Source organism: Paramisgurnus dabryanus, chromosome 15 (genome assembly GCF_030506205.2).
Source record: "Paramisgurnus dabryanus chromosome 15, PD_genome_1.1, whole genome shotgun sequence".
Taxonomy (NCBI): Eukaryota; Metazoa; Chordata; class Actinopteri; order Cypriniformes; family Cobitidae; genus Paramisgurnus; species Paramisgurnus dabryanus.
In genome coordinates, this window is record NC_133351.1 from 478,115 (window position 1) to 498,296 (window position 20,182).

At 37.4% G+C, this 20,182-nt stretch overlaps 1 protein-coding gene across 3 annotated transcripts; it reads left to right on the forward strand.

Annotated features, from left to right (window-relative positions):
- The first annotated feature begins 6,265 nt into the window (after positions 1 to 6,265).
- LOC135733636 (serine/threonine-protein kinase Nek5) lies at positions 6,266 to 18,387 on the forward strand. Of its 3 annotated transcripts, none has more exons than XM_065252417.1 (20): positions 6,266 to 7,148; positions 7,351 to 7,447; positions 7,579 to 7,676; positions 7,840 to 7,923; positions 8,596 to 8,666; positions 8,742 to 8,828; positions 9,183 to 9,237; positions 9,318 to 9,518; positions 10,760 to 10,832; positions 11,247 to 11,329; positions 11,622 to 11,824; positions 11,995 to 12,073; positions 12,481 to 12,585; positions 13,050 to 13,130; positions 14,041 to 14,094; positions 14,186 to 14,263; positions 15,214 to 15,400; positions 15,484 to 15,573; positions 15,676 to 15,775; positions 16,081 to 18,387. In XM_065252417.1, the coding sequence occupies exons 1-20, from the start codon at positions 7,017 to 7,019 to the stop codon at positions 16,211 to 16,213; spliced, it is 2,091 nt and encodes a 696-aa protein (XP_065108489.1). In that variant the 5' UTR covers positions 6,266 to 7,016; the 3' UTR covers positions 16,214 to 18,387. The 3 variants fall into 3 exon arrangements, with proteins under 3 accessions (XP_065108489.1, XP_065108488.1, XP_065108490.1); XM_065252416.1 differs by having other exon boundaries at positions 6,268 to 7,148; positions 15,478 to 15,573; positions 16,081 to 18,386; XM_065252418.1 differs by lacking the exon at positions 7,351 to 7,447 and having other exon boundaries at positions 6,269 to 7,148; positions 15,478 to 15,573; positions 16,081 to 18,386.
- The last annotated feature ends 1,795 nt before the right edge of the window (positions 18,388 to 20,182 follow it).

Below are 20,182 nucleotides of genomic sequence, written 5' to 3' on the forward strand. Positions count from 1 at the left end.
CGATCCACTTTAACCTTTTACTAAATGATCTGCTGTGAATGATGTTTTCTCTGAACACACAGTCGTTTAATATTACAATCCCATCATGCTTTGCTGCTAAGTGTAGGTGAGTGAAGTCTCCTTGCCGCCAGCCGCTCGTTTCTTTGTCCCACTTCTGTTCTCATCTGGTAATAAATTGATTGTTGTCCCTTTGGCCAAAAGCCAGCAGAAATTGAAATTGGTCCACCCCTAACCCTCCGCTGCGGGGCGTTTTTGGTTTCATCATACCATTGAACCCAGATAACCTTGACAACGGGGTTCATATGATCCTGGTTCATATTAGACCTGGACGAGGTTCTTCCTATTCAGTACTTCTCACATTGACGTGTGTACAAAGTGTCAAGGCTGCTTAATGCTAAAATAATTGTCACTTACTCATATTATGATCATGTCATACATCAGAGATATGCAGGGATTTTTATGAATTTAGCTCACTTTACTCACTATATAATGTGTGTATGAAATATATTAGAAATAAAACTTGTTTAAAAGAAAATCTTGCTGACAGTGTTATATATAGAATTACTGTAATGAATCATTTCATAATAATAATGATTAATAATTTAGTAGTATGGTGATTTTTCTTGATATTGATGTGCATATTTATGTGCGGGTTATTAAAGTGTAATATGAAATCAACAGCAGACTCAACACTTCAGTATGAGCAGTCAGATTCAGGTCCAGTATTCATCAGTGAGCTCTTATCAGGTGAATGTCATGGCTCAAGTGTGGGTGAGGTTTATTACCAGACACCATCATTATCATATATAAGATATTTTAAGCTTTCACATCACTTGCTGATGTCTTCAGGGTTTACTGCAGCCCGGCATCAGTCGTGCATGCGCCCGGTGTGTCATCATCCAGCGTTCAGGTTCACTACAGCGTTTTACTATTCAACAAACCCATGGGCATAAGGTAGATTTCATTGGCTCTTTTGTATTCACTATCAGTTTATTTAATCTGCAAGATATAAAGGACAATTGATTCCTGCAGTCCTGCATTTTCTTGCACTTTGAAATCAGCGTGAAGCCTTTGTGTGGATATAAATACATACAGTAGTGTTTATTCAGATGGACTCATTCTTAAACGTAAGACTAAGACATTATTTAAGTGTGTGGGTCAGTTTTACATGGGTTTGTGTGAAACAATGTAGAATTGAGAATAGCAAGATTGCCGGCCCCCTTCCTCCGCCTCTGTCGTCTCGTGGGACCTCGACGTTTTTAGGGCACATTGGAGATGATTTATATGGTCCAGAAATCCAGCTGGTTTTAATACAACACCAGTATTCCCACGAGTAGAGATCTGACTCTAACCCATCCTTCATATGTAGTGCTGTACAGATGGGGACATACGGTCCAGTATCCCACAGGACGAGTGGCACACCGCTTATATATTCACTAAATCACAATCCAGAGTCCTAAAGCATGGAGACTATGATCTGTTCATCAGACACGCATTTGAATTTAATGAGACTGGACGATGTTTTATTGGGTTTGTTTGGGTTTCTTACCTCCTCCAGAAGAAGAACAGATGTTGGTACCCGCACACATCACCGGCGTCGTGCGGTTCTGCTCAGCGGTGTTCAGGTACTATCGTTCAACATGGATGTTTGGCTCGTGTTAGTACTCACTGTCCTCTGGCCTGTTGATGATGGCGGAAATATGATGTATCTTATAAGAACTGTACAATATAATAAGATATGCTATCTAACCCTAAAATTACACGCTCCCAAATTAAAGTTACTTTCCCTTGTTAATGTAGCTAATATTAGATTTAAAGTAATACCTATATCTAACTTATAAAAAGTAGGGCAAGTGGCTGCATTGAATGTTTTAAGTTGAGTCAACTTGCAGCCTTTTTTAAGTATAATAACATTATACTTAACATTACTTAATACAAACACAACAAAATCAAGTTGAGCTAACTATTACTAGTATTACTCAGTTTAACTTACTTTTCTTGCTACAGATAACTTTTTTATGGTTTGTTGTTTTTCCATAAACATTGATTTATACTCCATGAGATGAGGGCACAAAATGTTTATTCAATCAACGCGCCCGCCCAGTTTTGTTTTGGGCAGCTGTAAAGCGCAACAAACTTCAGTATGCACAAGCAGCGTGTCTTCTGAACAAAGGTAACTACAAAACTCAAAGGAGAAACAGACACTATTCCAAATCTCAAAGATAAATGAACATTAAACATTAACAAGTCTTTCTTTTTAGTTAAAAATGCATAAAATAGCGTTTAAATTCAAATTCTACTCTTTAAAGCATTCTGAGAACTGAGTCCACTGCCTAGTTAGTTATGTTTACTAAAATCATTCATGTCGTTTCAACACAAAATTAAGTTAATTTCCTTCTTTCCTCCTTCAAATTATTTACTCAATAATGTGTTCACATAGAATTACTCAAGTTGTTTAATTTTGTACATTATTTATACTCATATTTTGATTGAAAAATTTGCTGGCCCTTTACTGATTTTTTACATGTTTGTCGACAATGTCAAAGATGTACCTATGACACTGCATACTTATGAATAATTTTTATGAAACTTCCAGAACATCCAGAATTATAGCCAGGTTAATAAAGTTTGTAAGAAACCAAACCCTTTGAATATCAGTGGAAAATTGAGCAAGTTATGGTCATTAAAAAGTACCTGCACCATTAAACACAATGCTACGAGTGAGCGAGCTCCCCGTGGTAGGATGGCCGCCATGCAGGTGATGATGTTAGAGACTCCGCTGTAACACATCTAGCCTTTATACATATCACACTTTAATGTTTTAGATCAGGGATGGGCAACTTCTGTCCTGGAAGGAGCTAAACTCTGTAGGACACCGGCCCTCCAGTACTGAAGTTGCCCATCCCTGTTTTAGATCATCAAACAAATGTAAATATTAGTTAAAGATAACATGCAGTTTTTAAATGGTAATAAAAGGTTTTTTATTTTTCCTTTGGAGGAATTTTGGTCCACCATCTTTGCAGAACGGTTGTAATTCAGCCACATTAAAGGGTTTTCAAACATGAACCGCCTTTTTATGGTCATGGCAGAGCATCTTCATAGGATTGAGGTCAGGACTTTGACTAGGCCACTCCAAAGTCTTCATTTTGTTTTTCTTTAGCCATTCAGATGTGGACTTGCTGGTGTGTTTTGGGTCATTGTCTTGCTACAGAACCCAAGTTCTCTTCAGCTTGAGGGTACGAACAGATGACTGGACATTACCCTTCAGACAGCAAAGTTCATGTTTCCATTTATCACAGCAAGTCTTCCAGGTCCTGAAGCTTCAAAACAGCTCCAGATCATCACAGTACCACCACATTTTACTGTTGGTATGATTTTCTTTTTCTGAAATGCTGTTTTACTTTAACACCAGACATAATGGGACACACACCTTTCAAAAAGTTCAACTTTTGTCTCGTCAGTCCACAGAGTATTTTTCCAAGTCTTGGGGATCATTAAGATATTTTCTGGCAAAACTGAGACGAGTCAATATGTTCATTTTGCTCAGCAGCGGTTATTGTCTTGGATCTCTGCCATGCAGGCCATTTTTCCCCCTTTTTGTCACTTTCTTATGGTGGAGTCATGAACACTGAACTTATCTGAGGTGAGTGAGGCCTGCAGTTTTTTGGATGTTGTTGTGAGGTCTTTGTGACCTCCTAGACGTGTTGTTTCTGTGCTCTTGGGGTAATTTTGGTCGGCCGGCCACTCCTGTGAAGGTTCTCCACTGTTTCATGTTTTCACCATTTGTGTTCCTGAATATCTTCGGATCTCGGCATGATGGCAGCTTCTGAGGATCTTTTGGTCTACTTCACTTACATATTAAAGTGATTTCTTCATTGCAAACAAGTGTGGCAGTAATCCGGCCTGGGTGTGGCTACAGAAACTGAACTCAGGTGTGATAAACCACAGTTATGTTTTAATGCACTGTATCTAATAATAATTCCTCTGAAGAATGGGAGATTTGTGATGGTTGAATACAGATGAATTCTCTAGACAGATTTAAAGGTGTTGAGAGAAGGACGAGAAGCTAAGGAGAGACACCCATCACTCCCTCTCCTTTTATGATGAAATCTGTTGTGGTCACGTTGACCTTCAGCTCTCTCGCTTCTCCTGCGAGGTATTAAGGTCCTAATTGAAATGACTGTCCTCTCCCAACATCATCTCATTATTGAACGGAGAGGGGCTGATAATTAAAAAGTCATTTCTTTGCATCTCGGTCTTCACAGCTGCTATAATTCTCATTTCTGTCTTCTGTTAATATGAATGACTTCTCACGGCGGAGAGCGCTTCTGACTTGCCGTCGCTCGTCTTTATGAACTAATTAAAACTGAAGAGAGAGAAAAGGTTTTCAAACATTAAAATTAGATTTCTGATCTTCTTCAGTAAAGTCTTGCTAAAGCGTTTTAATTTGATGGAAAGATTAACCGAGACTTGACTCTTGCTCAGTATTCATGTTAAATAGCACCTGATCCTGTTGATCAAAGGCCGCTCGGGCTGATTTAAGTTCTTCTGTTGTTCACAGACGGATACATGGACCATCTGAACTGAGTCCTGAACAACACTGAAGTGGACGTGTTCTGCTTTGTATGTGAATATACAAACATGATCTATTTATCTTTGAAGGATACGTGTGGATGAATGGTTTCTGATGCATTTTAATTTCAGTTTGACAACCAATAAATGTTTCTTTACACAAAAAGAGATCGCCTTCATCCAAATACTTTTCCATGAATCAGATTTTTAGAGTTTTATTTTTTTATATAAATTGATTTAGCATTGAATATTTCTTGACATTAAAGAAGGGTTTGATTTGTGTCTGTCTGCTTTATAAGCACTTTGGCTTTCTAACATTACAGCTGATGATTGTGATGTCATTCAATTCATCTCAATTTTGTTTTTATTGGGTCGTTTGTCTGCTCCATTAACCTCCTGTTCACCTCATGTGTCCAAAACGCCCCACAGTTCATCTCGATTTTGTTCCTTCTTCAATAACAGCAAAGTCATTTGGTGAAAGAAAAATTCCTCCCATCTATCCGCTGCTGTTTTTATTAAACCAGAGGGAGTTTATAATGGATGACTTTATCTTTAGGAAAGAAATGTTAAGATTATGATCCTGTGATTAAATCAACATCTGGAGATGATGAGTCTCTCTCTCTCTCTCTCTCTCTCTCTCTCTCTCTCTCTCTCTCTCTCTCTCTCTCTCTCTCTCTCTCTCTCTCTCTCTCTCTCTCTCTCTCTCTTCTCTCTCTCTCTCTCTCTCTCTCTCTCTCTCCCTCCATTTAATTGTCGTCATGTGAGAATGAATAAGAAATAGGCTCATGTTAACCCGTTTGTCAATGTTTGTTACAGTTTTTCTGAATTGCTAAAACACATTTTTTGAAACCATCACTCATTTTCTCAAAACCTTAAACACAAATCCCAATTTTAAACAAAATTCCCAGAACCCCTGACTCTTCTAGCAAAATCAAACAATTGCTTCAAAACCATTTCACTTGTACTCAAAATCAAACTAAGCTTTCAAATCATAAACACATAAGTCTATAATATAAAACACTTCAAGCATCCATTAGACACTACCTTAAAAAATGGAAAACACAACATCCAGGAGATCTGCTTATAGAAAAATACATGTTTACTGTACATAACAACACAATTGACAAATACTGTTAAAAATCTCTATAACTGTAATCACAAGTTTAGTTTAGTGAATATAGTGAATACTTTACTGTAAGTACTGCAAGTAATAGTAAGTTTTCAATATTACTGTAAGCAGCACTTGTATTTTGTAAAAAGTCAGCAATCCAACTGCAAATTTTGCCAATTGCATTGTCTCTGGTGTCCTTTTCTTCCTCATACTCTTCATCTACCTCTCAGACTGTTTCCAATTCACACAATTGGTAAAAAATACCATTAGATAAAAGTGTGTAGAATTTTGAGTTGTTGTGTTTACTCGATGATAACGGTGTTTTAGTTGTGTTCAACTTCTGCCTGCATGTGTTTAGTATTTATAAAACAAGTGCATTGCAGTGTGAAATGTGTGTTTTAGTGAGAAGTTTGTGTTTAGAATTTTGCAAAAAGAGTGCATGATTTGACAAATGGGTTTAGGCCACTATGAATTTGGTGCAGAGATTGGGGGTTAGTGTTTTAACAATTCAAAAAAACTGTAATCTGAATAGCTTCTGCATTTATTAACTTTTTCTGCCATCTGCTGGAATAAAACTATACTACATGCATCATACCTCTACTAGTATTGACTAGTTATTTTTGAATTCTGTCTCTGAAACTTTAAATATGAACACACATGACTGTGAATTTATACTTGAACTTGAGTTAATATAAATATATTATAAATATTCACCATTATACTTCATCTAATTATATAGTAATATTTCAGTTGTGTGAGAGAGAAATGTGATTTTTACTAATAAATCTTAATGTTCAATATGAGTCAACAGAGATTTATGGCTAGTTTTTGATATGTTGAGTTACTGATGTTTAACATGACTAAAGGAGACAGACTATAACCTTTGGTTTCACAGACTTAACCCTAGTGTCTAGACTAAAACACATGTTTGAGCTGACTCAACTGAAAATAACTTACACGTATAGATCTTAAAATAAACCAGTCTCATTGATTTATCTCAAGATACACACCAGTAACATCTTTAAAAGATGCTTAAACATTGTAATTTAACAAAGGCCTAAGTTAGTCCTGACTTCAGCTAAGCCGTATCTGACATAAATCGATTGCTGCCATTTCTTCTCCTCAAATATTCATAAGAAAATAATAAAGCGTCGTGTGAAACTGTAAATCCCAGAATGCCTTGCGCTCGTGTATTAAATACGTGGACTTTATTTTTTAATTCAGTTTGATTTTTTTACCTTTGATTATTATGGAGAACAAACTTCTTCACGATGGAAGTTGACACTCTGTGACGCTGTTGATGCGTTGCTATGGTGAATCGCACTTCCGGTGAATGATCATCATGGATGGTTATGATCTGATCCGTCAGATCGGACGCGGTGCGTTTGGACGCGCGCTGCTGGTCAGACCCAAAGACGCAGATCCCGCGCTTTTCTACGTCATCAAGGAGATCAACCTGAGACAGGTGTGAGAGCTTCTGTGAGAAATGTATCTACTTCATGTCTGTTTCTTCATATAGAGATCATCTCTCTCTCTCTCTCTCTCTCTCTCTCTCTCTCTCTCTCTCTCTCTCTCTCTCTCTCTCTCTCTCTCTCTCTCTCTCTCTCTCTCTCTCTCTCTCTCTCTCTCTCTCTCTCTCTCTCTCTCTCTCTCTCTCTCTCTCTCAGATGTCCACGCGGGATCAGGACGCCTCCAGAAAGGAAGTGATTGTGTTATCTAAGATGAGGCATCCAAACATTGTTAGATTTTATAAATCATTTTATGGTCAGTGAGTTCACAACAGACACAAACAACAGATGACACTGTCACTACTTGAGGACAGTAGATGAATGAAAGAAGATAGCTGAGAATCCATCAATAATACACAATGTTGTGTTGTGTTGTGTTGTGTGCAGACAGGAATCATCTTTACATACTGATGGAATATTGTGATGCTGGGGATCTCATGAACACAATCAAAATGCAAAAAGGACGAGCGTTTACAGAGCAACAGGTGCAGCGCGCGCACACACACATAAAAACACAACTCAACACAACACACACACACACACACACACACACACACACACTGATGCTGGCTCTGTGATAGATTGAGATACAGAGATTCTTGTGTCAGGACTAACACGTGTGTGTGTGTGTGTGCGTGTGTTCTTCAGATCATAGACTGGTTTGTTCAGATCTGTCTGGGCCTGAAGCACATTCATGACAAAAAAGTTCTTCACAGAGACATCAAAACACAGGTACCAATAATCAAACACATTTAGTCATTTATTTTGATGAGGTAACAATAGATTAGCAACACAAGAACAGCAAAACAACTAATCTCATCAAGTCTAACACATTATACACAGACAAGGGTTAGTTATTATTAAATATATATATATATATATATATATAACTCTAGTTTATATTTACTAAACTGAGTGAGTCTCCTACTTTATCCTATAGTCTGATCTTTAAATGTAAAATAATGAACAGTATGTGAGAGAAATAAAACATTACATTCTCAGACGCATTTACAGCTGTCTAATAGATTTTACACCGTAGAAGAAAGAGTTGTTGTTCAAATGAAATCAAACTCTTTTAGTAACATCAGAACTTAGGACTATAGTTGCTTTCAGGAAACTGATTGTGTCTGAGTCTGATCTGATCAAGATGGATCTCAGTTTTTGATCTGTAAGGTTGAAATGATGTCATTTAGTTTTGTTTGTGTTATAATTTGGATAAGTTTATCAGTATTGTTTTGGTTGTGATGAACTTAAGGACTGAGTTCAGATCGAGGATTTGTTTTTTGTACTTTTATTATTAATGGATATTTTCCTAATTCAGCTCTGCATGCATTATTTCTTGTGTGTCTGTGCATGTTTTGGTGAAATCTTGATTTAGTCTCTCTCATGTCATGTGATATCTAGAACATCTTTCTGACTGATGGAGGACTGAAGGTCAAACTGGGAGACTTTGGTATTGCGAGAATGTTGAACAGGTGAGTGTGTGCTGGTGTGTTTATGATGTTTTGTGTATTTTTCCAGTCAAATCTTTATCTGTTTGTATCTTACAGCACAATGGAGCTGGCCAGAACTTGTGTTGGGACTCCATATTACCTGTCTCCAGAGATCTGTGAAAACCAACCCTACAACAACAAAACGTTTGTATCCAAACCAGACTGTGTGTGTGTGGGGGGGGGGGAGACTTCAAATTAAATAAACAAACTGATGGAGACTCATGTCACCATACCGGTACACAAAGATACTTTTTGAAAATGTAAAAATGCAGAAAGATTTCTGTGAGGTTTAGAGGATTAAATCAAGAGTTTGTGCCGTATAAAAGCCGTTATGTCTTTTGGAGGTCCTTACAGTGATAATAAACCTGATGTGTCTGGAGATCACATCTAATGTCTGATGTTCACAGCAAACCTAAAGAACTCCTAATGCTTTTAAAGAGATTTCATGATCTGTATTTTGAAGTGTGTGCTGAAATCAGTGGTTTGTGTCATCTGTAGGGACATCTGGTCTCTGGGATGTGTACTTTATGAACTCTGTACACTTAGACATCCAGTAAGTACATCACACACACACACACATGATGGGATTTGTTTGATTGTTAATGTTGATTTGTTCAGTTGTGTGTATTTTAGTTTGAAGGCAGTAATTTAAGACAGTTGGTTTGGAGGATCTGTCGAGGACGCTACGCTCCAGTCTCTGAGCGCTATAGCACTGAACTACGACTTCTACTAAACCATCTGTTTAAGATTAATCCTCGTGACCGTCCGTCAGTTAACTCGCTCCTCAAACAGCCGTTATTACAGCTGCACATCAGAAAACACCTGGAGACACAGGTATGATGTTAACTACACATGAATAACTATAGCAACACAATCACTTACAGATAAACAACCAGGGGTGCGTTTCCCAAAAGCAACTGTGGTCACAAGTTCTGTGGTTACCAATAGAGTTTAATGGTATCAACGACCATAGTTAGCGTATGATGTTTTTGGGAAACACACCCCAGGTTTGTTCCAGATGTTTCAAATTGACAATATATCTTGATAGAAATTCTCATTGATTGGGTGTTTAGTCCGATTAACTTTTTATCAGCCTGATAAATATTTCACAGAGACATCTGAATACTTTTGAGTGATAATGTAAAATTTTGAGTTGATTTACTGAAACTGTTTGAAATGAAATTCGTCTTGAATGAAAGAGTTGTCACTCTTCCGTAAACCTCACAAACACCTCCAGTTGAAAATCACCAGCAAAACCAATCACAGATTTATTCATTATTCACTACATTACATTCAGAAAGTATTCAGACCCCTTCATAGTTGTGTTGTGTGCAGTCTGATACTGCAATCATTTAAATTAGTTTTCTTTTTCTTCTCATTACAGTTTTTCTTGATTGCTTTGATGCAGCCGTCAACTCAAACTCAGTTAACACACACACCTAAACAGTGACACTCATGGTCAAAATGACACATTTTGTTAGCAAACCACTCTAAACACATCCAAACCTTTAAAGCAGTGGTTCTCAACTGCAGTCCTCGTGTGCATGTCTCTCTTATTTAATACACCTGATTCAGATCATCAGCTCATTAGGATAGATTCCATGAACTGAACTGAGTGTGTCAGATATGAGAGACATCCAAAATGTGCAGAGCAGTGGGTCCCGAGGACTGGAGTTGAGAACCACTGATTTAAAATATGCAACAAAAGCTAAATTTGCCTTCAAACAACATAAGTTGCACACAAGTATATGAGCTCTTTCAGTAAATCATTACACAGTGGACAACAAAATACTCAAAAATACTCAGTGTGAATCAGTGCACCATTGTATGAGGTGTAGTCGTGTGCACTGCGACTGTGGGTTACATGTGTGTATACTGTTGACCAGCATGTGTAATTGCACGTCGACAACGACACAAAACTATAACTGAAAACATTCGCTATAGGACCTACGCACAACTATATCGAGCCCTTAGATGTGTTTTATTATTATTTACACTACATCAACACACACACACACACACACATGCACTACAGCACTGTAGATATAATGAAGATGTTTTTCTTTTTTCTTCAGTTGTTAAAGGAGGAGTTTAGTTACGATGTTTTACACAAACCAGCAGCTCAACCTAAAGCCACAAATTATAAAGGTTTGTTTGTTTGTGTGCATGGGTTTTGATATTGATATGATTGAGATAATTAAATGAGTTGTAATTAAAGACTGAAGAAGAATCATTAAAGGAGCATTTCACCCATAGAAACATTCATCTTTATTAAAAGTGCGTCATATTTGTAGTAGAAATGTAACATACATTTAGAATTTGGTGCCTATTTGACTGAGAAAAGGAGTGTTTGTAGTCTCACTCCCTCAAAATCAAATGATGATTTTTACATCATTGAAAGAAGGAAGTGCAACACTGAAATCTGTATTTCTCCTGTCTCAGCGGCAACTGAGAAAATTATGCACAACCAGTCAAAAACATGACTGGGGTTCTAACTATACAAAGATTAATGCAAATGGGTGAAGTGTCCCTTTAAGAGTTTGGTGATCTTCTGTCTTTCAGATGAGATGAGTGAAGCTGACGGTGTCCTAAATCCTCCAGATCAGAGACATCCACCTGCACAACAATACAACGCTCATAATCATGTATGAAATCTTTACATTAGTCAGAGGTTGTTTGTTCTGGTATATATCAGTATATCATTAAAACACACAGCTCTCATTGCTGTATTTCATCTCTCTTTCTTTCTTTCTTTCTTTCTTTCTTTCTTTCTTTCTTTCTTTCTTTCTTTTCTCTGCTTTTGGAATGTGTTTTTTTATATAAGGTTCATATTGGTTTTGATTAAGTGAATGCACATTCTTGAAGATATACATCAAATAAATCTAGATATAAATCTACACTGTACTATACTAACAGTTCTTCTGTGTCATCTCATAGAAAATAAACCTTCATTGTCCTGCAGCGGTTGAAAGCCCGGCTGTGATTGGTGCCGCACACAGATGTGACGGTCCGCTCCGACCCTACAAGCATCACTGCGCTCGTCTGAACCCGCTGCAGGCTCAAGCACACATCCGTCATCTCGCTGATCCACAGAAACCTCTGGACAACGCTCCAATTGACGCTCTGCAGCCCTATCAGCTGTGAGCTGTCTTCATTTACTCTCATTATCTCTCAATAAACCCTGAGACTTTGTCAGCCTCATCTCTCATCTATTGATTGAGTGTCAGTAAATCATGACAGGATCTTTATATCAACATGACATTAAAGTGCTGTGATTGAATGAAACGCTCTTTCGTGTTGATGTTGTCAGCGTGGCAGCGGCGAGAGATGAGTTCCTGCAGAGGAGACGAGAAGCCCATCAGTATAAACTCAGAGCACAAAAACAGCTGGTGAGTGACAGGAACCATCATGTGTGCCCTTCATCAATCATTTCATATTACACAAGTCAGGGTGGTTGTTTTTTTCTCATTTAAATGTTTTTTGAGTTATTGTTTATGTACGTTAGGGAAACTGACAGATAATATTTAAGATCTGCTAAATCCAAAACATCTCACTGTCCACTGGAAAAAGGCTTAAACTGACTGTACAGAAAAGATTACATTTAAATCTGTTCTTTTGTTTTACTTCTCAATTTAAATGAGCCGGTTTAACTTTTTCAAATTAAAAATGTTTGTGCTTTAGAAGATTTACTACACAGTTCAAAAGAAAATCTGATCAAGAGTCAGAGTGATATGAAGCTTTTATTCATCATTAAAAGAAATCTTAACTCTGACCTTTGATTATTTGTTGTGTTCAGGGTCTCAGGCCGTCCACAGCAGATGATGAGAGGAACGCCAGGTCTGAACCACAGGAACATCATGAGAGGAAAACACCTCACAACCCAAAACTACAGATTGAAGAGGTCTGGAACGTCTCACTCACGTGTGTGTGTGCTCGCGCGTGTGCGTGTTTGTACCTGGTAATTATCATGTTGTGGGGACCAATTGTCCCCACAAAGATAGGAATAGCAGTGTTTTGTGACCTTGTGAGGACATTTTGATGTCCCCATGAGGAAACAAGCTTATAAATCAAACAAGATGATGTTTATTGAAAATGTGAAGTAGGAGAAGGGTTTCTGTGATGGTTGGGGTTAGGGAATGGGGTAGGTAAGGGTAATATAATATACAGTTTGTACAGTATAAAATACATTACGTCTATGGAATGTCCCCACAAAACATGGAAACCAGAATGTGTGCGTGTGCGTGTGCATGGGTGCGTGTGTGTGCACGCGTGTTTGTGTGTGTGTGTGTTTGCGCATGTGTGTGAGATAGTATAAGAAGATCTGAGATTGGTTGTAAACTTGATGCTGTGTTTTTTTTTTTGCAGGAATATCTGAAACAGTTACAGCGAATCAGAGAGCAGTATCATGATGACATCAGAGAGCTACCCCAGAGATCAGACACTGAGGTATCAGATATTCATACAGTCAACTCTTCATTTCTCAGCTGAGATCTTTAAACACAGTTAACACATCTTCACTAATTCATGGGTTTGACCCAGGGGCGCTTCTAGGATTTTATTCTCAGTGAAGATGTGAGGAGAGCATTGTGATGTAAATCAGGAGCAGTATTATTATTATATTGATAACATTTAGACTCTCAAATACAGCTCCAAATCCTTATGACTTTTTTTCCTTACGACAACAACACAATTGTTGTGATGATATGAAAGTTATTTGAGAGGTGATAAAAGAGAACAAATAAAGGTAAGATGAAACTTTTTTGTTTAAAAGCAGAGGTCTGTTCTTTCATTTGATATATTGTATGTTTATATATTTAAAGAACATTTTCTCAAAAGAAATTATACTTTTGTGAAAATTATAAAAAATGCTGGCGCTGGCTGGGAACTTTTTTCAAAAACTCTGGAGTAAAAGAAATGTGCATATTATGCATGACACTGACAAATTTCATATTGGCACAACTGATAATCATAGCTGGTATAAATGTTAGCTAGAAAAAGACAAAATACCTAAAACGCCATTGTTTTGGTTTGCAAAGCATGAGCAGGCAATCTTGAAAATTAAAAACATAAGTGAAAATACCAACAGTAGAAACAGTCATTTTGGGAAGGGGACGCCACGGTCGCTCAGTCTGGATAAAGAGAAAATAAAGTTGTTTTTCATTGCTCAGTTTTTTAATGGACCCCTTTAGGAGATTTAGAGAATAGGGCGTAGTCACGAGTCCTTCCCAATGAAACGCAGGTTTTGACACTAACACACAGCTCAGCCGCTCGCTCTCGAGGACATCCAGCTGAAGTCTCAATGAAAATCTCTCATGAATCTTCTGTAATGCACTTTTGTCTTGTTTGACGTTTTCAGGAGATTTCAAAGGCCACATCAGACCTGAAGCAGCGTCACAGGAACAAACAACAGGTCCATACACAAACTCACAAACACACTTTCAGATGAGCTTTAGACAGATTGATGTCCGGAGACCTTCAGATTTCTCATGTGTGCGTTTCAGAAAGGAATCATGTTTGAGATCAAACTAACTGATGAAAAGACACAGATGAGATCAGAACGAGACTTAAGTTCTGCTGAGGTTTGTGTGTTTATTATATCAACTAATTCTTAAACAGTCATTTTAACACAATATCACTATAAAAATGATCTTTACAGACAATACAGGGGTTATCTGAAGATGATCTTATAGATGAATGATACAACATTGGAGAAGATCTACAGCTTTGTTAAGCTTTATAAAGACAAACGCTGGCCTAACATCTTTATATTTTTATATAATTCAAATAATGTCTCTTTACAGTGTGTCCATATGTGCCTGTTTGAAGATAATAGAGTGAATATAAATCCAGATAGAAATGAAAGACAAATCAGCTCATTTAATTATTTTATGTAACTATTTGGATTTTTTATCCCAAAATATTTATTAAATCAAAGGAGACCCAGATTATTCATAACAAAAATATTTAACATTTGTGTTATAAACAAGAAAATCTAATAGAATAGATCCCTTCACGGTTCACGTCACAGGCGGTTCCCACACGCATGTCGGGGTCAGAAAAGTCATTACATTAGATTGAGTCAAAAATGCCTACTTACGTCGTGGGCTTTGAAAATCGCACCAGGTCTTCCGTTAAGTTTTCGCGATTCATGCAGAATCTCAAAAACAAAAAAAGACAACATCTGCGGCTGCAAGCAATTAACGTGCAGACTGGGACAATGCAAATATCAAAGAGGCTTGTGTTTGTAGTGCTCACTTCATTTCAGGTAAGTCATCATTTTTCAGCCCTGTTAGATTAAATTATAAAGCCTGGATGGTATGAACAGTTTGACCCCATGCTGCGCGCGCACCCGATAGTCATTCAATGTTTACAAACCTTGAAGGGGTCTATTAAAGGATTCATTCAGCTTTATTTGAAGCGGTTATAGAAAATTGATAAACCTGTGACTGTAGATTGAGTATTAATGTGGTGCTGCAACCTCACATTAAAAATAAATGACTGTCAGTCTTTGTGTTATTGTGTGTGACAGGAGGATCCACTGAATAAAACACTGAATATCTGCATGAGAAAAGATTCAGACGGGTCAGAGATCAAACCTGAAGCTGAAGAGATGAAGAGAGCTGAGTGGTGCCGAGACGCGCCTGAGACTTTACTGAACGCTCTTCAATGTATGGAGGTGATGTCACACAACTCCAGCGTATCTGAGAGTCACACGGGTGAGATGAACACGACAACACACAGACACACAAACGTGCCTGCGTGTGTGTGTATAAATGAATTGTGTTGAATGAAGTTTCAGGAGATCATGAGAGGAAACATTGGACTAAAGGTCCTCCTGAAACTCTACTTCACGCTCTGTCTGAAGCTCAGCTCATCTCCTCCAGCACAGGTCACACATTCAATAGTTTAAATCATCTCAACTTTCCTTCTACAACAACATGAGTAAAGTCAGAAACAGTTTCACAAATGTGTGTTTGTTGTCACTCATTAGGGACACTGAAGATGCTGGATGAGGAAGAGGGGCGTGAAGATGAATCTGACGTTGAGCCGGATGAAAATCGTCTGGAGCCTCGGTCAGATGATGAGGATACGTAAGTGTTGAAAATCGAAGCTTTCAGCAATTTGCACGAGTAGATTGCATACAAAGTCGATGCAAAGACGCAAATAGACATGAAGTCGCGTTGGCCAAGGTGAATTATGAGAATTTTGAGATTGCCACGTAAACACGCGCTATTGGCCTCAAACGAGTCTTTGTGCAAGTTGAAAATATTCAACTCAAGTGAAAGTCATTTGCATGACACAAAGTTACATCCCGCGTGGATCACAATGCTTTGCATTTGATCCGTACGCAGCATTAGACTCATCCTCGTGCAAATAAACAGATGATTTTCTGCAGGAACTTTGAGGATTCGGAGGACGAGCTGAGACAGCAGGTGTCAGACTCCATGAGGAATCTCCTCAGCACACAGGACGTGGAAAAGGAGGAACATCAGGAGGTGTTTGAGGAGAACAGGGCTATAGTAAAATAAATCTCATCTCATTCTCTTGTGTCAGCGTTCAGCTGGGTTACAGTCATGAAGTGAGTGACAGTATGTTGATTATCTTATTTGAATATGTTAGATGTGTCACGTGAAGAACTGTGAAGAACTATAAACATACTGGGCCTCATTTATCAGCAACAGTAAAAACTGTGTGTACGTACGGTTGTTTCCACACAAGACTTGGCATTTATCAATGTGGACGTGAGCGGTGCCTACCATCAAATCTCACGTCAGGTTTCACCTCTCGTACACAAGTTTTGAGTTAGCATGGAGATGTTGCTCTGCATGGTTGGGTTGGTTACGTGTTTCTTCATGTGAATTCCAGGGGCGAGGCTTCATTTATATGGGCAAATATTCAAATTAGTATAGTTTTCATCAGCCACATAAATCAATGGACGATCATTCATATGATGAGATATACAAATGTTTCATGAATCACACGTGAACTCTGTCTTCAGATGATATTTGCCCACAGATCTGCGCTTGTTTCTATGTTAGAGAAATAAATGAGGCCCAATGTATGTTAGTGCTGCTTCCTAACAAAACTTTAGGGAATTTGTGGAAAAGTTTCAGCTCTGACTCGTCATAAAAAAAATGTTGTTAGGTTTTTTTAATGTTGTTTTTACAAAAAATCATCAGACACATAAACCTTCATTTAATTATTTATGGCTTATCTTTAGTCATAAGAATACAAATGATTTTTAACATATGGGTCAGTTTTCAAGACAGGGTTTAGATTAATCCAGGACTAGACTTTAGTTACATTTAAGTAGTTTTTACAAACATACCTTAAAAAAACAATAATGATGTACATCAGAATGACAAAACAATGGCAGTGATATATGTTAAGACGCATCAGTGCAAGATGTTTTTAAATTAACTCTTTCCCCACCAGCGCTTTTTTTTTAAGTTGCTGTGTGTTATTTTTTTACAAACTTTTCACTAAAGTTTAATGCCTTCCAAAAAACTATCATCTTTAAATTTATAAACATACAATATATCAAATGAAAGAACAGCACCTCTCCTTTTGAAACTCTGCACTTTTTATCACATTTCAAATATGGGTAGGTTTCTCCAAAATTGCCAAATTTTGAACAAAAACTGAGATGATTGCATTTGTGAAGGACAAAACGTACACAGAGTTTTTACTCATCAATGGTGGTGAAAGAGTTAAGGCAGTTCAAACTAAACTTAAGACCTCTCTGGGAAACAGTTTGTTTCTAGACCGGGTCTGTTTGCTGTGACATGAACTATTATTGGATCTGTTATGTAGTAAATGTGTATTATTCTCATCACAGCTCTTAATCCTCTGTTTGTGATTGGTTGTCTCTCAATATCTGATCACATGACGACACAAGCGATTATAGCCATTATAACAGTAAAAAGAAACTTTCAATCAAAGTTTATCACAACAATTTGTTTCTTTGTTGTGTGTATTTTATTCTAATCTTATAAATACACAGTGTCTGTTATAAAATAGAGAAATGGAAAATATGAAGAAAACTTGTTCAAGTATTTCATCTTCTGAATCAGTGTTTAAGTTTCAGTCCTTTCACAATGTTTTTGATGCCTCTCTTTATATAAATAAAACACCTGATTAAATCCCTCAGCAATGACAAATGATCTTCATTTAAACCCAACCTGGTAAAGCTAAACCACGCAGATCCAACAAACTCCACCAAAACATCATCATTAGATTGAATGAGTTTGTTGTTGTTGTCTGTTGGATTTGTTGCGTTGCAAGTTAATGAAGATCAACAACTATTAAACATGTTGATCTGATGAGTGTTTCAGATGGGTCGCAGCGTTGCCTCACAGCAAGAAGGTCACGGGTTTGAGTCCCAGCTGGGTCAGGTGGTCTTTCTGTGTGGATTTTATGTCTTCTTATGTGTGTGTCAGCGTGGCTTTACTCTCACAGGCCAAAAATATACAGGTTGTGTGAATTAAAGATATAAACCATTAGGGTATAATAACACAGCAGTTGGGTTAAAACAACTCAGTATTGGGTCATTTTTAACTTGTTCTGTCCACTATTTACCCTTTAAGGGTCAAAAATAACTCAGACATTTTTAGTGTATGAATTAACTTGTGTATGGATTAACTTGTGTATATACTAACTTGTGTATGGATTAACTTGTGTATGGATTAACTTGTGTATGGATTAACTTGTGTATGGATTTAACTTGTGTATGGATTAACTTGTGTATGGGTTAACCCTTCTCACCATGAATAAAGCCGCATAGATGCTGAATGAAAGAAAGAAGATAAACTGTCTGGAAACTTCACACGCGCACACACACACACACGTGCATTGAGTATTTGCTATTTTAAGTAAAGTTTTTCGTCATTCTAGATTTTTTGACTTAAATATGATGACACTCATGATGAGTGTATGATCTTCTGTAACTGCTGAAGAGTTTTTTATCTTCTAAATGTCAGTGTTTCTGTATTTAAAAATGAATAAGAGAAGTTTATATTCTTTTCTTCCTCTTTTAATGACACAGTTTCATTTCCTCAGCACAAAACTCTTATTGTGTCTAAGATCTACAGAAGATCTGTTGAGCATTAAAGAGCCTTAAAAGTGCAGAAGACGACATCATCACCATCACCATAGAAGGAGTTCTCACTTAAAGGCGCTCTAAGCGAATAATGTGCGACGTCACTTCCTGTTGATGTTTGAACTGTTTTCAAACAGACAGAGCGTAGCTAACTCCTCCCCCTCCCTTCCGTGCTTTCATGAACGTGCCCAACCCCCACCCCCAAATCCTTCTTGTCGTTTATTGGCTGGAATACTTTGTTATGGTTTCTGTTTGTAGGTTTGGCCATTTGTTGATATTGCCGTTTGTGAAGCCTGGGCTGTCTACAGAGATCGCGTTTTTTTACAGTTTGATCAGCGGACAGGCAGCAAGCAGATAGTGAGGAGATGTTTCCGGTATGTAACAAAAAATGTTTTATGGTCTAAAATGCTTCAATTCGCTTAGAGCACCTTTAAACTCTTTATATAGATAGAAGATCAGACCATGGTTCTGCTGATGCAGGACACATTTTCTTCAGCACAATCTTCCTCATTGTGAAACACACACACACACACACACACACACACGTGGTGTCAGCTCAGATGTGCTGATGACATCACACTCTTCTCCAGACTGGATTGGTGAAAAACCCTGAAGTATTTACACATCACAGGATGTTCATGTGATATAAAAGACAAGCAGACTTTGGTCAGTAAGATCCACAGCTCCACTGACTCACATCAGTCTCATTCTCATCCAACTAAACATAACTAATACTGAAAATAAATGAAGGAGAAACCTCTGTTGATGATGATGATAATTGGTAGTGTAATGAGGGTAGTATAGGGTATCAGGGTAAACTTTTTAAGCTCATATGCAAACACATTGATGACATTATTATTATTATGGCAGTATTGTCCAATCATTCAGAAGTAAAACATCTCTACACTGAATGAGTTTATTGAGCTTTAGTTGTTTCAGAAAACCTGTTTACAGAAACAGATGAGAATACATCAGTACATATAATCAGAAATTAGATTTAGTCTGTTTTCATCACTGTAATATATTTATAAAAAATTTTTTTTTTATTATTATTATTTCAATATGTTATCATGATCAAGTTCCTTTGTTATTTTGTATAGTCTGCCATGATGTAACATTAGGCGATTTAAACTTAACAATATAAATCATTTATTAGTATATTTATTGAGAGTTTTGACTGATTTTTATCTCAATCTTAATGAGATAAAAATGATGATTGAATGCCGTTTAGTGATGTTTGTGTAATATAAAGCACACGATGTTGGGCTTTATTTACATATATTTGCATTCATACAGTTTCTCGGTCAGTTATCTCTACGGAGTCTCGTGTCGACCGGAGGCGCGTGTGGAGAGAGGGAGGAGACTCAGAGAAATTAAGACGATAAACTTATTAAATACA

Bases quoted from the DNA above. Each gene is read 5' to 3' on its own strand.
- LOC135733636 (XM_065252416.1), top strand. From the start codon at position 7,017: ATGATCATCATGGATGGTTATGATCTGATCCGTCAGATCGGACGCGGT. The intron at 11,825-11,994 runs GTGAGCTGTCTT...TGATGTTGTCAG, and splicing joins GCTCTGCAGCCCTATCAGCT to CGTGGCAGCGGCGAGAGATG. The intron at 15,401-15,477 runs GTGAGATGAACA...TGTTGAATGAAG, and splicing joins CGTATCTGAGAGTCACACGG to TTTCAGGAGATCATGAGAGG.